General features: G+C 38.8%; 1 protein-coding gene across 4 annotated transcripts in view; it reads left to right on the forward strand.

The window, feature by feature from the left end:
• The first annotated feature begins 1,966 nt into the window (after nt 1-1,966).
• LOC126185173 (probable cytochrome P450 CYP44) overlaps nt 1,967-18,222 on the forward strand; it is a 244,453-nt gene continuing 228,197 nt past the window's right edge. For 3 of the 4 annotated variants that reach the window (XM_049928016.1, XM_049928018.1, XM_049928019.1), the window contains exon 1: nt 1,967-2,166. In XM_049928016.1, the coding sequence (XP_049783973.1) occupies nt 2,125-2,166 (42 nt within the window). In that variant the 5' untranslated portion in view covers nt 1,967-2,124. The remainder of the gene's footprint in view (nt 2,167-18,222) is intronic. The other variant, XM_049928017.1, reaches the window with a different exon arrangement.

The following is an 18,222-nucleotide window of genomic DNA, read 5'->3' on the forward strand; positions in this document are numbered from 1 at the left end:
ATTGTACTGATGAATATCACCAGGTCTCCCATCATTTGCACCAGTACTTGAAGAAGCAGTGGGGTCAAATCCTGAGTGGTTCATTCTGAGGCTCGTCTGCATTTGGAAAGCAGTATTTGAAGACTTTCCTACTGGCTTGCTAGGCCTAATGCAAAAAAGGATTTTGCTGTTGGGTTGTCTCCCTTAGCCTTTAGAATTTCGCCTCCACCACAAGGCAGTGGTTCCCTTCTCATTTAATCCCCAGAAAGGAGGGTTGCCTCATCTGCCAGCTATGCCATTCCGAAGTCTTCCTTCTCCGCTGTCTCTGCCATAAAGGTCTTCACACATAACCCTGGGCATCGGTTCTGTGTTATACCCCACGGAATTGGGTCCCTGCCTGAACTCAGCCACCCTAGCTCTCCGGCCTACTGACATGTAGGATGCCCACCCCCACGACGTGGACACGCCAGACAGGAATTACCCCAGTGAAGGAGTAGGGAAGGGGACCCTACCTCCCTGGAGCTGGGTTAATGATTGTGTATGGTGCAACAATCAAAGGTTTATTTGTAGAATGTCATATTAAATATTTTTATGTTATTTTAATATTTTATTTGTAGAATAACATATTAAAATATTTACATACCATTGTGAATCAGCCTGTATACAAAAGAACATGAAATAAATAAATTTTACATGTATACCAACCGGTTGAAAACAGCATGTCTCAAGTTCTCAAGCAGCCTCTTTGACCCCCCGCAGGGTGAGAATGAAAAACGTAAAAAATAATAAATAAATAAAAAACAAAATAAAAATTGTGTTTGCGTAGCGAAAAGGTTGCGTCATGATTGGCTGACTAAATCATGCGTCTTTTACCATATGTGCTGTGACTGGCTGGCTAAATCCCATCGCGTATGCAGGCTTTGATTGGTTGACAAACAAATTGAGCAGCCGATATCTGATTCAGTCCTTACGAAGGTACTGTGTTGCGTCTGGTAGTGGTATTTACTCTTGCGAATTACGAAAATATGGAATTTCAGTGATACACTGCATTAAAGATCTCTCCAAAACACGTTATTTTTGGTACTGCATATAGTGCTGAAATGGCGGGAACTGCGGTAACGGTATATAAAAATTCCACCAATAATATTTTTTTACATTTTTGGGCGTGATTGTGACTCCCACATATTCTAACGAATTATAGGAGCGGCCAATGACGTATATTTTACTTTGTTTCTGAGTATCTGGGGATTTTCAGTTCCCTGTCTGAAGTCTACCAGCATCCTGTTGTAGGATTATAGAATTATACGCAGTTGTCTTCTTTACCTGATCATTTAACTTTCCACAGCCATGAGTGACTCCTATTTATTTCCCGAAATTCAACAATGAACACCTTAAAACATAGATGCGTATCTGAACATTTAAGAATTCTATGTGCACAAAAGACGAAAAACACTAGTTTAAACAAACAGCTGATTCAAACACAAATTCGTCTTCTTACATGCGATTTTCGGTCACAGATTTGAGCAGAACTCCCACGGCAACTTCCAGGATTGTGCACCTCATATCTGCAGAAATTTCCTGTCTACGACCTACAATTTGTCTGCGCAGATATTACTTGTGCAAACATTGAGGCTAACAGATAATTTGCGTGTAGACCGGCTAAAAGTAAGAGAGCGGTATTCCAATTTCCCGGAATGCTTCGTGCGCGCGTGTGTGTTCATGATTCGGTGATTGTGTGTGTGTGTGTGTGTGTGTGTGTGGCGCCAAGTAGGAAAGAGCTTGCGAGGAGGAATATTAGAAAGGGAAATAAAATAATAAATAAAGATTGTTTATCAGTTTAGGTTTATCGAGTATATAAATGGTTAACAATAGCTATAGTTCAGCGAAGTGAAACTAATACAATTAAAGCACTCGCGTGTGCACAAGATAAAGCGTAGGCCTATCAGCGTGTTTACAATTGTAGATAACGTAGTTCATAGTTCAGAATTGAAGAATCGTGGGATGGAAATCGTACTTAAGCTATGACGACTTCGTGGTCGGCCTACTCAGAATGTCAGTGTTTCATCAGTACGTGTTTTACGTTAAGCCTTAGAAAAAGGCAGTCCAATTATTTTTTTAATCACTTTCCTTATCTATCGTCTATTTATGTCAGCATTTCATCAGTCCGCGGGTCACATTAAGGACGTGGTAGGTCTTAACGTCAGTTTAACATTTAGATGCCTACTATTAGCTGCGAACAATACACATTTTCTTGCCATTCGTGCTTAGTATTTATAGCCGCACCATTTCACTTCGAAGATGTAGATTTTTGCTCGATACCGCATAGTTTATATTACAACCAGAAAATACGTATTACTACTGAAAGCGTATAGTTCACAGAAAACCTCTGTATGAGCCACCTCCATTAGAATATAATGGCAAATAACTGTTTACAAAATTTGCAAAAAATGACAGAAGTATTACAGATCACATTCAAAACAACTGAATTTAAATTTGTGTTTATAATGAAAATTTGAAATTTTCTAACAGCCACAAATATAAAACAAATATAGTTTTTTGTATAATGTTCTCACACGTATGTGCTTTAAAATCAAAATATAGTTACTTGCATCCACAAAAACCACACAGATCTAAGTAAAATGACATCAGTGTTGATGGGATGTTTTAGCTCGCAGTGCTATATTTGTATTTAAACAAGTTGTGTTGTCATGTAGGCATCTTGATCATGCTTGAACATACTTACACATTTTTCATATGAAGCGGTCTAGTAGTATATGTGAATTTTGTTTTACTATTAACTTTATTACCAGTTCTATGTCATTCACCAGCCGTGACTGGACAGACAGCATCAGGTTTACAATAATATTACTACAATAAGATGAATAAAATATTGCAATTTAAACTATGATATTAAGGTGGGTACTATGAAACAAAAAGTTAAGAACAAGACTATAATATACTTTACAACAGTAAGACAGTCGGTATTAGAACACAGTGTAGTAAAATAGCATAGTTGCTGTTGTTTTCATTGGTGCTGAGTCTCTATCACAAGAGAAGTATTCTATATTTTACAAAGGTTGTTCTTCTAGTATAAACAAAATTTTAGTTCTAAATTGTTTGATTCACCACACAGCTGGTTTTTTTATCATTAGAGGGTACTTACAATAGTTCTGTGTGTGTCTCAGTTTGTGCTGAATTGGAGAAAATTTCCTTTCTGACAATACAAAGTAATGTACAGTATCTCTATCAAAACCAGAAATTGCTATTTTCTGAATGGTGAACATATTACTAAATAAAAATGCAGTTAACCCTACAATGTTCACTTTGAGACAGTGTGAGTTAAATAAAAAATAAGGACTGACAACTTACCTATTCACACTGCAAAAGAAAACTTAGAAATGAGTACTGAATACACTTCATAAATTGTGTAAGATACTTTGAGCTTATATTTGTATAAATGCCTCAACTATAATTTAAGATTATAGTTGAGGATAGGATTGTGAAAATAATCTGAACCTGCCATCCCTGTGCTGAAATACTTCCACTTTAGTGAGATGCTGGTACTTAACAATGTATGTTTGTTTCATATTTATCACATATGGAGGCTAAAGCAAGGCTCACTGGAAATATTTTAGGTTTTTTTATTTCCTGTTACATAATGTGGCACTATAACATATACTTCCTGAAGATGTAGTAATTATTGCTGTTAATTAGTAAGACATGCAGTCTTTCTAATAATTCCATATCAACCTCAATTGCTGCTTCGCCACATGTATGTGGTTCATCAATCCCCCTCTGCTACCAACATTAGCTACTCTCAATAGCACTGGTAGGCATTCTCACTTGATGAAATTTTGCTACTACACTTCCTGCATGCCCTACCTTCCCCACAGGCTTCATAGTCCTCTCTGCTTCTCACTTTAGTTGTAGTTATAGGTCTATTTACTCTTCATCATACTGCCTTCTTAATGGTGCCCACCTGTCTTGCTGCACATCCACAAAAATGTGTCCTTGCCATTGACATGCCTACAGTTTGAGTGAACTATCTCTCTCATTGTTTTTATGTCCAATGCTGGTCCTTTCCAAATTAAAAAAAAAAATGCTTTCTTACATATGTGACTGTCATAAATTTACGTACACTTTTTTCTTGAATTCCAGCTGGTTTTAGTTTAATTTTTTCCTCTGCTTTCCACTTGAAATTTTCTCTTTCAGTCCTGCCCTCAGCTGTACAAATTTTATTTAAGATTTATTCCCTGACAGGACTCCTAGTTTCTTGGTTTTTCTGCCGTTCACATGACTTGCCATTCAAAAATAAAACTTCCTTTTGTACTCAGATGTAGTATTCTGCTAAATTGTTGCCAGTATTTCCCCTCTGCTTTTGAGTTCCTCTACTGCATTTGCTGCCTCTTTTATTTCATCTCTCCTATCACCAAAAGAAATGGAAAAATGTTTAACTGTTTAGAAGGTACAGTGGCACCTTTCATGCACAGCTAACGAAAGCTGCTGTCATCATTGTGAACTTTTCTTTGGACATAGATTTTTGATAATATGCTCTGCCATTAAAAATGGAAGAAAGCAAGTAAAATCTTCTCACTTAAACTGTTCCACAATTTTGGCCTGATAAAACTAAGGTAAATTCCATTCCACTTTTATGCTTATTGGTGTTTGACAATTGCTGCTTCATCCTCTGGCTAAGGCATCAGTGATCAGCCATGTTGGAGGGTTACTGTTCTCTCATATGTCAGTGTCAACTTTTGAACTGGGAACTGCTACTTCCCTTTCAAGCTGTCCAAATGAGAGTCATTTCATTCTGTTCTATATCTACCTCTATACTCTGCAAGCCACCTTATGTCGTTTGGCGGAGCTATTTTGTGCAAATAAAGTGTGTAACATTAGCTATGACACATTAAATGTTAAAATATTTTCTCAAGAGAAAGTTTTTGAAATTGCAGGTGTATCTTGTTCTAGTATTAAGCTAATACGTGTCTCTGTTCACCATAATCCACAAGCTGTGTTACTTGTGTTAATAAACATCCAACAAGATAAGATGCATGCATGGACAATATAATTACTAATCTAGATAAAGATGAATTAGATTGTGGTGTGATGGACCCAATGTTATTGAATCATCTAAGCTTGTGGACGACTATTGAGAGTATTAATTATATGCTTAATGACAAGTTATCTGAAGTTCAGTTAGTTAATTAGTTACTTAGTTAGTTTCATGTTTCACTGACCCATTTTGCATGATAAATCATAATGATGTGGAATGAGTCATTTTACATTCACATTGCAAATTTGTGTATATGGTTACATGCTGAAAGTATGAGTAACTGTGATAACGTAGAGAGTACCTTTGTGTTTATTGACACCCTCACTGAATCACTCAATGAATGTTGCCCACAAGTAACTAAAAGGGTCAAAATTGATTATACACCAAGCAAAAAATGAACTACACTGGTACACTCATTATGTAAAATAATTCTGAAGTGAACTTTTTGCCTTATACACCATGACAAAAGCTGAAAAATATATAGGACAGCAAAAAATTATGGAGAGCATAAAACAAATGAAAAGCAGCCTACAAGGTAGTAAACTCCATAGCAGGGGTTGCTGTAATGGCCAAATGACAAATAATAATAATAATAATAATAATAATAATAATAATAATAAAAGAATAGGCCTCCGGTATGTTCTGCCAGTTGTAAAAGGCGACGAAAAGAACAAACCACTAATAGGGCTAACCCCCCTTTTAGTGTGATTACTTGGTTCAGGACAGAACTAAAGAAGCCTCGGACAAGCACCGTCATGGTCGGGGACGACGCTTGAACCCTATGCCCGCCCACAATGGTAACGACACTGCTAGCCAACTGGAAAATGATTTAAATCCAAATAGAGGTGTTTTGCATGATATGTGTCCTGCAACCACCCTAGAAGGAAAACAAAGACAGAGGATGAGATGGTCAGATGGAGTTAATCGACACCTCATGTTCTGTTATTACCAAGCAACAAACCTAGGAACCAACACAACTGGATACAGATCACAAGTATACACAACATTTATTACCAGATACCCAGAATTAAAATTTTTAACAGAACAACGACTAGCTGATCAGATCCATGTAATAATAAAAAATAACAGGATACCCTAGTCAGAATTAGAAAACATCAAACAACAAATACTGGAACAAAATAATGTGCAATCAGAAGAAGAAGAAAATACAGTAATGGACTCAAACATCCCAGAGCAAACAAACAAAGACCAACACGCATCAATTAAACAATCAGAGGGAAACGAAATCTTAAGACAGCCACCAGAACAAGCACAAATAGAACACGAAGTGACACACATGTTAGATATAGAAGAGAAATTTCAGCTGACACATATAGAATACAAAGACACAAATACAGACATTAGACCATTCTTGCATAGACCGCCAAATAACCCACAAGTCGAAACAGCAATGAAAACTATCAACACAATCATACACAACAAAATAAATGAAAACACAACTATGGAAGAGTTACAACTACTGGTTTATATAGGAGCACTCACTACACTAAATATACACACTAGGCAGAGATCAGAACCAACCAACACACAGAAGAAACCCACAAAACCAGCATGGCAACACAGGCTACAGATCAGAATAGAAAAACTGAGAAAAGACATCGGACAGCTAAAACAATTTATAAGAAATGAAATGTCAGAAAAAAAAAAAAACGAAAAAGGTTAGGTAAAATCTCACAACGAGAAGTGATAGAGCAATTAGATGAAAAGAAGCAGAAATTACAAGCATTGGCCAAACGACTTAGAAGATACAAAATAAGTGAAAATAGAAGGAAACAAAACCAAACATTCAACACAAACCAAAAGAAATTTTACCAGACAATAGATAACACACACATTAAAATAGACAATCCGCCAAGCATAACAGACATGGAACACTTCTGGAGCAACATATGGTCAAACCTGGTACAACATAGGCATGCATGGTGGATACAAGCAGAAACAGACACATACAAGATGATACCGTGGATGCCTGAAGTGATAATTTTGCAACATGAAGTCACCCAAGCAATTAATTCCACTCACAACTGGAAAGCCCCTGGAAAAGATAAAATACCAAATTTCTGGCTAAAGAAGTTCACCTCAACACATTCACATCTAACTAAATTATTTAACAGTTACATTGCAGACCCATACACATTCCCTGATACACTTACACATGTAATAACTTATCTGAAACCTAAAGATCAAGCGGACACAGAAACCCAGCTAAATATCGCCCCATAACATGCCTACCAACAATATACAAAATATTAACTTCAGTCATTACACAGAAATTAATGACACATACAACACAGAACAAAATTATAAATGAAGAACAAAAAGGCTGTTGCAGAGGAGCACGAGGATGTAAAGAACAACTGATAATAGATGCAGAGGTGACATATCAAGCTAAAACTAAACGAAGGTTGCTGCACTACGCATACATTGATTACCAAAAAGCTTTTGATAGTGTACCCCACTCATGGTTACTACAAATATTGGAAATATACAAAGTAGATCCTAAATTGATGCAGTTCCTAAACATAGTAATGAAAAATTGGAAAACCACACTTAATATACAAACAAATTCAAATAATATCACATCACAGCCAATACAGATTAAGCGTGGAATATACCAAGGAGACTCATTAAGTCCTTTCTGGTTCTGCCTTGCTCTGAACCCACTATCCAACATGCTAAATAATACAATTATGGATACAATATTACTGGAACATACCCATACAAAATCAGACATTTGCTATACATGTATGATCTAAAGCTGCTGGCAGCAACCAATCAACAACTCAACCAATTACTAAAGATAACAGAAGTATTCAGCAATGATATAAATATGGCTTTTGGAACAGACAAATGTAAGAAAAATAGCATAGTCAAGAGAAAACACACTAAACAAGAAGATTACATATTGGATAATCACAGCGACTGCATAGAAGTGATGGAAAAAACAGATGCCTATAAATATCTAGGATACAGACAAAAAATAGGAATAGATAATACAAATATTAAAGAAGAACTAAAAGAAAAATATAGACAAAGACTAACAAAAATACTGAAAACAGAATTGACAGCAAGAAACAAGACAAAAACTACAAATACTTATGCTATACCAGTATTGACCTACTCATTTGGAGTAGTGAAATGGAGTGACACAGACCTAGAAGCACTTACACGATCACAATGCCACAAATATAGAATACATCACATACATTCAGCAACAGAAAGATTCACATTAAGCAGAAAGGAAGGAGGAAGGGGATTTATCGACATAAAAAACCTACATTATGGACAGGTAGACAATTTAAGAAAATTCTTTCTAGAACGGGCAGAAACTAGCAAAATACACAAAGCAATCACTCATATAAATACATCGGCTACACCACTGCAATTTCATAACCACTTCTACAACCCTCTAGATCACATAACATCAACAGATACGAAGAAAGTAAATTGAAAAAAGAAAACACTACATGGCAAGCACCTGTATCATCTAACACAGCCCCACATCGATCAAGACGCATCCAACACATGGCTAAGAAAAGGCAATATATACAGTGAGACGGACGGATTCATGATTGCAATACAGGATCAAACAATAAACACCAGATATTACAGCAAGCATATTATTAAAGATCCCAATACCACAACAGATAAATGCAGACTTTGCAAATAACAAATAGAAACAGTAGATCACATCACAAGCGGATGTACAATACTAGCAAATACAGAATACCCCAGAAGGCATGACAATGTAGCAAAAATAATACATCAACAGCTTGCCTTACAACAGAAACTTATAAAACAACACATTCCCACATACAAGTATGCACCACAAAATGTACTGGAGAATGATGAATACAAATTATACTGGAACAGAACCATTATAACAGATAAAACAACACCACATAACAAACCTGACATCATACTCACCAATAAAAAGAAGAAATTAACACAACTAATCGAAATATCCATACCCAATACAGCAAATATACAAAAGAAAACAGGAGAAAAGATTGAAAAATACATCCAACTGGCTGAGGAAGTCAAGGACATGTGTCATCAGGATAAAGTTGACATTATACCAATTATACTATCAACTACAGGCGTCATACCACACAATATTCACCAGTACATCAATGCAATACAGCTACATCCAAACTTATATATACAACTACAGAAATCCATAATTATTGATACATGTTCAATCACCCGAAAGTTCCTAAATGCAATATAACGTATACCATACAGTTAAAAGGAAGTCACGCTTGATCGAGCTCCGCGTCACTTTCCATTTTTGACCAGACATAACGTCTGAGGAAAGAAAGAATAATAATAATAATAATAATAATAATAATAATAATAATAATAATAATAAATTTTGATGTTGGGATTTTGATGTTGGGATATCATGTGATACAGCGTGAAATGTTTTGCTCAGGTAAAGGAACAAACGAATAGCTTTCAGAATATTGAAGAATAATCTACAATCAGAGAATTAACACCTTTGATGGTCGATAGGCCAGACCTAAAGCCATACAGTGAGAAGACATAAGCTTATTGTTCTTAAAGTAGCTGTGTAGTTGCTCTTTCATACTGTGTTCTATGATCTTTGATATTATGGGAATAGAGAATACTGGTCTTTATTATTATTATTATTATTATTATTATTATTATTAAAACAAACATGTGGATCCAGTCTTGCCTGCAGCACTAAATAATGTCTTCATAAACTGTTCAAGTCAAGGACAGTTGGCTGCCTCAGAAATACATGAAAATAATTGTGAAGGTACTTTGGGCAATATAGGCCTACAAGATGTGAGAGACATTGTTTTCAAGTGAACTCAGGTTAGTGGCCAGATTGTGTGCTGAATTGTATCTAAACTAGGTAACTCACATAGTGAAGATGTCTGTGGCTTCTCAAATTACATAATAAAACATATAGGCCTAGTTGATATTTTCATCTCTGACTTACTTCATAAGCTGCACATTTCAAGCTGGGAAATTCCCTGATGTCTTGAAATCAAAAGTAATTGTCCCAATTTATAAGAAGGAACAGAAAACAGTCCTGACCGTTAAAGACCAGTATTCTCTATTCCCATAATATCAAAGATCATAGAACACAGTATGAAAGAGCAACTACACAGCTACTTTAAGAACAATAAGCTAATGTCTTCTCACTGTATGGCTTTAGGTCTGGCCTATCGACCATCAAAGGTGTTAATTCTCTGATTGTAGATTATTCTGCAATATTCTGAAAGCTATTCTTTTGTTCCTTTACCTGAGCAAAACATTTCACGCTGTATCACATGATATCCCAACATCAAAATTTGGAAAATATAGTATTAAGGAAATAAATTATCACTAAGCAAATTATATCTATTAGATATAAAACAAGTTGTCACATAAATAATTGTAGCTCAAATGCCGTACCTGTTACTACAAGAGTGCCACAAGATTCTGTCCTGGGCACCGAGCAAGGTGGCGCAGTGGTTAGACACTGGACTCGCATTCGGGAGGACGACAGTTCAATCCCGCGTCCGGCCATCCTGATTTAGGTTTTACGTGATTTCCCTAAATCGCTCCAGGCAAATGCCGGGATGGTTCCTTTCAAAGGGCACGGCCGATTTCCTTTACTAATCCAAGCTTGTGCTCAGTCTCTAATTACCTTGTTGTCAATGGGACATTAAACACTAATCTCCTCCTCTTCCTAGTTGTTTGCCCTAAAAGTCAGTAATTTATTCTGATGATACAACACAATCCCAGTATACAGAAAATAAAAAGGAAAACACTGACAATGGCTGAAATTTCTGTTCAGTGATTACACAAAAAGAAACCAATAGTAAATAAAAGCAAGGCTGGGGTGGGACGCCAAGTGTGCCCTTCCAAAGGAACCATCCTGAAATGTGCCTTGAGTTATTTAGGGCAATCATGGAAAACCTAAATATGGATGGGCAGATGGGGATTTCAGATGTTTTTGTCCGGAATGTTATTCCAGTATCTTACCACTGTGCCCCTTCACTTAGTGCTCTTGTCTGGGGCTTTTCTGTATCCACTGTTAATCTGATCTTGTAACTGTACATCAAGTATAATCGACCGAGTTAGTGCATTTGTGAAGACAAGGGCCTCAGACTTGAGAGGATGGAAGCTCATCTGCACTTGGCCATCCTGATTTAGAATTTCTGTGTTTTCCCAAAAACACTTCAGGCCAACGGCAGTAAGCTTCTGTCAACAAGACCACAACCAATCACCTATCCTGTCATCATTTCCTTAAGATTCTTCCAGTGAATCTCAATCTGTTATGTGCTTTTCCTAGTACTAGCGTTATGCTGTTTTGTATTTTGGTCACTCCAAACTGATACTAAATTTTGTAGTTGCTACTGTTTTCGGTGATTTGTCAGGAATAATGTATTCAAACAATAATGTTTTGTCACATATTTATGCGTAGTACAGTGTATTTATTTACTATATGGGTCAGCTGTCAGTCTATTCCTGAAGCAATGAGTTGACCCTGTGAGGGTCTTCCTGCAAGTTGCTACAGTACTGTGACATTGCAACTTACTTACATATAACAGCATCATATGCAAACCACTTTAGACAGCTTCCGGTGTTATCCTGCAGCCTCCCTTAAGATGCACCCAAAGTTGCTTTTATCTGACAGTTTTGCCCCATTATATACATATTGTGCAGATCCTTTTAGGATTATGAGATATTAAGATGTGGAATGTATGAAAGAATATATAAGCATAGACTAAGAATAATGGGAATTTCTGGATTGAGTGATATATAAAATAAGGGATAGGCAACCAGTCACCTATAATAGATCCATGTGTGGGGCACAGAAACACATAACAGAAAACAGCATTCACACTAGCATTCGAGCACTAGCTTGCTTTCTAGCAGTAGTACACACATTCACACACACACACAACCACAAAGCCATCCAAATGCAGACTCCTATGGACATGGCAAGTCTTGCCTGACTCAATAAACTGAAAATTACTATGCTGTATAAACACGAGCTCAATGTAGTTATTTTGTCTATTGCTTACTTACTCCTTGGCCTCCTTGGCCTCCTGGACAATCTCCAGCCACACTTCTCTGCTGGTTGCCTTGACTCTCCATCTTCTAATTCCCTTTCTTCTCAAGTCCTCACTAAAAACCAATTTGTATATGGTTTCTGTTGTCAGCGTCATTTATCTGTTACATCTGCCTGGTTTCCTTTGTACTTCGGTCCAATAACTAGCTCTTTTTCTGGGATAGGGTTGTTAGCCCCACACCCAACCCCCCTCCTTTATCCAGGCTTTGGACTGGCACTGAGATTTCCATGGTGTCTCCCAGTCGTAGAGTTATTTTGTCTACTCACTTGAGAGGAAATGCTGGGGAGGTATAGTCTCTCTGTAAACTGAAGAGCAAGCCCTGCTCATGGTGGAGGAAGAAGCATTTCCTGGAAGAATGCTACAGCTGCTGTACAGGGTGACTAAGAATCAATTTCCTTCTATCAGTGTAGAATTGTGCTCAGATATTTATGGAGATTCTGCCCATATGTGTTTGTTGTGCTAGTATTGTTAGTAACTTGTATCTGTATTCCATTTGGTGTTAACGCACTATGTGGGAAATAAACACCCAAGGTATGTCTGTACACTTTGTCACCAACAACTCATAAGATGAGCTGTGGAAGGGTTGGTATAAATTTTTGAAACATCTTACAGTTGCTTTTTGTGATCTAGTGGGGTGGATATAGTGAGGAATCACCTGCTTGCTCCTCAGTTTGCAAGCCTACGAAGGAGGGAAGTGCAGTCCAGTGACCTACTTTCTCTCTCATTCCCCTCCTCCTCCTCCTCCCTCTTTCACCCTGTCACACTCTCTCCCCCTCCCCCCCCTCTCCCCCTCCTCACCCAGGACACAATTCATTCCTTAATACAACTCTACTACACTTTGATGCACATTTGACATTTGTTCTTAATTCACTTCATGTAACAATAAACATTACTGTTATACCATTAAATCATTATTTTCAATAATCTGCAATTTTTCATCCCCTGCAATTTGGCAACAATGTAGTTTAATTTTGTATTGGGAGAAATTTTTGTTTGAAGCTGCAGATTTTGAGTTACTTGAGAAAATCATAAGCAGGTTACCTGTAAATATTGGCCTACTCCCACACATCCTATAGTCAGGGCTTTTGTAGTTGTTAACAACACTTCCTCCTACCAGCCTACAAAAATGTGCAACTACATATATTTCTCCCCTAATATTCCTTTCTTTACTGGACTATATCATCAGTAGACCTATTTAAGACAATGTCCATGTCCATGCCCATAACTATATTTAAGACAATGTCTTTGGTTTTACTGGCATAGTTGACCCCTGTCCAAATCATTGCATCTCAGATTGTTTTGATTTCATTACAGGTGAGGTTGATTATGAAACTAAAACATGAACTTTTTGATTCATTATATTGCTTAATATTTTACAGTACTTTTTATAATAATTTATTTGAGTAGGCTTGCCTGAAATGTTTGCCCTAATGTACTATTCTCATTTTCTGTTTGCAAGATACACTAATTCCTTTTGTGCTCAATGGCTTTTTTGTGGTTTCTTTGGAGTGATTCTTGTAAACTTTTGTTCAAAGGAATGTTCAAATATTGCTACAGTTTAATTCCTAAACAGATTATGTTTGGAAATGACATCTTTTTCACGATAGGTGTGTCTCCAGTTTACATCTTTGAGACATGATTTGAAGGCCTTAATCATTTTTTTATTTATTTGTCTGACCATTGGGTCTCAGTTTTCACCATTCAATATTTTACTAATAATCATTAAGAATCATGTGTCGATTTCTATTTATATAGTGTAATAGTGCAAAAAATCGCAGGAGCAATGGGGAGATGTAAAAGATACTGGTAAAACATAACCATAAATCAAAATGATATGCTAAACAGAGAATGTTGTCCATGCTGAAAACATGGCTATCAAATACTCTACCTTATGTTCATTGACTATAACCATTCAGACTCAGCATGTATGCTGAAAGAGTTGGCTGTGTTACAGAGGGTATATCTGAGATAGGCTTTTCAGTAGAGAATGAAGGGGAGACTAGAGGCATGCAAATCAAGGCTGATATAGATAAATGTGCATTATTTTGTAGTCTCGTATGTGACAGAAATTTCTAGGAACAGATTGTTTCATGAAGACCTTTTCAACACCATCCATTATTGATGTTTGTCAGAAGTGCTTGTCCTTTATCCCAACAGCCAAGGCACTTAGCATCTAGTCTCTAGATGTTTATGTATAGAGTTGTACCCAGATAAACATTACACAGCAGCGAGTCAGTGGCAGAGCCATTTGTTTAATGTATCATCTGTGTTTATCCCCACAACATCTTTGGAAAGTAATAGATTTTTGGTGGGTTCACCAACATGTAACACAGTGATCATCAGTAAAAGTACTCTTCACTGATCAGTGTTTATTCAGTCCCCAAAAGAGATTCATAATTAATAAATGAAAAGCACCAGTTTGCTTTTGTTCTACAATATTACTTTTATTGTGTTAACTGGTTTTCGGCTTACATGGCCATCTTCAGACATTTACTGAGTATTGTCACCAAATAAGTTACAATGCTTGCAAACAAGATTGGAAGAGAAGTAACATGTCTAGACTGAAGCAGAAACGTACAGTAAATAACGTCTTTGACAGTGTGGTGGTAATTCAATGAAAAAGTAAAAAATTGAACAGTAAATAAATAAAAATGGTGTAGACAAGAAAAACTTTAACACAAAATATGAACAGCATACCTACATAACAGTTTCTATTAATAAACGAAACAAATAAAATAAGTACCGGGCAATGCTACATCAGGAGGTATAAAACATATAGAGTGATACGCAAACCAATTAAAAGAAGAAACAATTATCATTGTAACTACAGGAACTTAAGCAATATCAATAAGATAAACAGAAATAAATAAATGCAAGAAGATGGAGGCGTTTCAGGGAAGATACAGTATATGCAGTCTTTGAGAGTGTGGTGGTACTGGTTTTTAATATTAACATTATATTCCAAACTGTGACCTGCCAGGTTAGCCAAGAGCACTAATGCGCTGCTTCCTGGACTTGGGTAGGCGCGCTGGCCCCGGATCGAATCCACCCGTCGGATTGACGACGAGGGTCGGTGTTCCAGCCAGCCTGGATGTGGTTTTTAGGCAGTTTTCCACATCCCTCTAGGTTAATACTGGGCTGGTCCCCACATCCCGCCTCAGTTACACGACTCTCAGACATTTGCAACACATCCGCACTTTTCCATGATTTACACTAGATGCAGACAGATGGGGTACTCTGATTCTGTCCCAGGGGGGTACGGGGTGGCGGCAGGAAGGGCATCCGGCCACCCCTTCAACTTAACATGCCAAATCCGATTTAACCACGCCAACCCCGCGCAAAATGTGGGACAAAGGCGCAAGCAATAGTATTCCAAACTGTGGCTATGTAACAGTTTGCATTAAATAAATGAACCAACTAAAATATAAACAATATCTGATGAGAAAACTACATAGGGTGTTAAACATGGACAGTAATACAAGTACCATTTAAAAGAAAGCCTTAACAATTGAAGCTATAGTATATGTGGAATACATAGACAACATCAGTAAAGCAAAAGAACTTAATGAATACAGGAAAATGGGAATATGTAGGAACAGACAGTGTGGGAAGTAATGAACAACAGAGGTGATTATATGAAGTTTACGAGAGGGGAAGTGTTGAGCTTCGTCTGGTCATACAGGATTAGATCTGGACTGTGAGCGAGATGTTTGTTAATTTCCAGGGCTTCCAGCAGGTTGAGTTTATGGCCTTTGCTAAGTGAAGTACATGGGACACTGGCTGGTAGTTGTGACCCTCACTCAGAACATGATAAGCAAATGCAGAGTCAGAATTCTGCAACCTCCAGCTGCGTTCATGTTCAGCCAGCTTTGTTGCTATGTCTCTGCATGAGTGACCAATGTGAAATTTGTCACAATCAGAACAGGTGATTTTGTATACCCCAGTATACCCCACTGTTGGCTAGTAACTGGATCTTATCTTTGTTATTAAAAACACACTGGTCTGTCGTGTTCTTAACATAGTAGGAAAGCCAAGCCTATACTTGCAGCAACTCACCCCCCCCCCCCTCCTGCAGGTCCAGGGTTTAGAATAGGCCCGATGTATTCCTGCCTGTTCTAGGAGGTGACTTAAAGGAGTCTCACATGTTTTGGCCTTTATGTGATGGTCCCCTGTCGGGTTTGACCTCCATCTATCTAAATTTTCCTGAAGAGTGAGCCAACTGTGGAAGGGCGCGTTACATGGTGCATCGTGTCCATCGTGCATTGAGATCCTTAGCCCACTTTCTCATCGTCGCATTGCAGTCCCACTCATTCTCCATCTCTTTGGCGAGGACACCTTTTTGGGTGTGTTTTACATCATGCACTATGCAGTGTCGCTTTCTGCACCAACGATGACCATGGACTTCTTTGCCCCTCATATCCAGGACAGTAGCAAGTCGGGTGTGGTGGGGCCACCATGTACCCTGTTGGTCGTAGCCCCCTGACAACACAGGGATCGTTCTGCTGATGTACTCACCACATATGCCATGAAGTAGATGCCCATCTCCCAGGAGCATCGGGACTCCTGGCAATGGCCATTCTGCCAGGTGGCCCTTGCTGAGGCTGGGTGGCCCCTGGTAGTACTCATCTCTTGCTGGTGGCCTACCAGTGCAAAGTCTAACTTCAATTCTAAGAAATACGACTCCAAATTGTTCCCCTCCCTGGCCACACCACGGGAGGAACGTCTGGCTAAGGAGGGCTTCAAAGCCCCAGTACCTTGAATGTACAAGAATTGATGGGGAATCTTTCATGTCCATGAAACCACAGTTTTTTGTGGAGCATTTGGAGGACAAGTTTGGGGAGGTGGAGGGATTGTCCAAAATGAACTCTGGGTCAGCCTTGATAAAAACAGCATCATCTGCCAAGTCACAGGCATTACTTGCTTGTGGCAAGGGGATGTTTCTGATACCATCGCACCTCATAAGAGCTTAAATATGGCCCAGGGTCTTATATTCCACAGGGACCTACTTTTGCAGTCTGATGATGAGCTGTGCGCCAATTTAGAGAGGCGAGGTGTTCATTCCATCAGGTGCGTCCATCGACTAGGTTTCCACGAGTGCCTTCATCTTGGCCTTTGAGGGTCACAAATTGCCCGAGAAGGTCAAGGTAATGGTCTACTGCTGTGACGTCAAGCCCTAAATCCCTCTCCCGATGCAGTGCTTTAAGTGCTGGAAGTTTGGCCATATGTCTCCCTGCTGCGTTTCCAGCCCCAACTGTCGAGAATGTGGACGTCTGTCACATCCCAATACTCCATGCACCTCACCTTCCATCTGTGTCAACTGTGGAGAGCATCATTCACCTTGCTCGCCAGACTGCAGGATTTTACAGAAAGAGAGGAAAATCGTGGAATATAAGACCCTGGACCGACTGACCTACATCCTGTGGCTATGTCCTCCTCATAAGCCGCCACTACGAGAACAGTTGTCGCCCCATCACTTCCTTGAATGCCTGTCGCCTCTCAGAATCAGGAGACACCACCTACCTCCTTGATGTGGGGGGGGGGGGGGGCACTTCCTTCCCTGTTGCTCCCACATCACCTACTTCAGGAGCAATCCCCCCCCCCCCACACCAACCATTGCAGATTTCAGTCCCCACTTCTGAGCCAGAGAAGCGTAAGTCTTCTTCGGCTCCTCTCGCTAGGAAGGGGTCCCTTGGGTCACTCCCTTCCCAGGTTTCTGCTAGTGGGAAAGATGACACCCGCCAGCAGCTGAAGAGACCAAAACCAGCTGATGGTAGGGATTCACGCTCATCCTCAGTCCCGTAGACTGAGCCAGTGAAGTCCTCCCAGCCAGGGAAACCCAAGGAACAGCGCGAGGAATCGAAAAAGAAGACCCCTAAGAACAAGGGACTTGCGACAGCACCCACACCACCGCTACCTAAAAGCTCTGTGTCTGAGGATGGGGTGGAGATTCTGGCGTCCGTTGAGGACCTGGATCTCGCCGGACCGTCAGACACAATGGATGTAGACTGCTCAGGCAATAAGTCGGTGGCAGCAGGTGACCCTGAGGCATAAACTGCCTCAAGGAATGTTCCATGC

The sequence above is a fragment of the Schistocerca cancellata genome, chromosome 4, assembly GCF_023864275.1.
Source record: "Schistocerca cancellata isolate TAMUIC-IGC-003103 chromosome 4, iqSchCanc2.1, whole genome shotgun sequence".
Taxonomy (NCBI): Eukaryota; Metazoa; Arthropoda; class Insecta; order Orthoptera; family Acrididae; genus Schistocerca; species Schistocerca cancellata.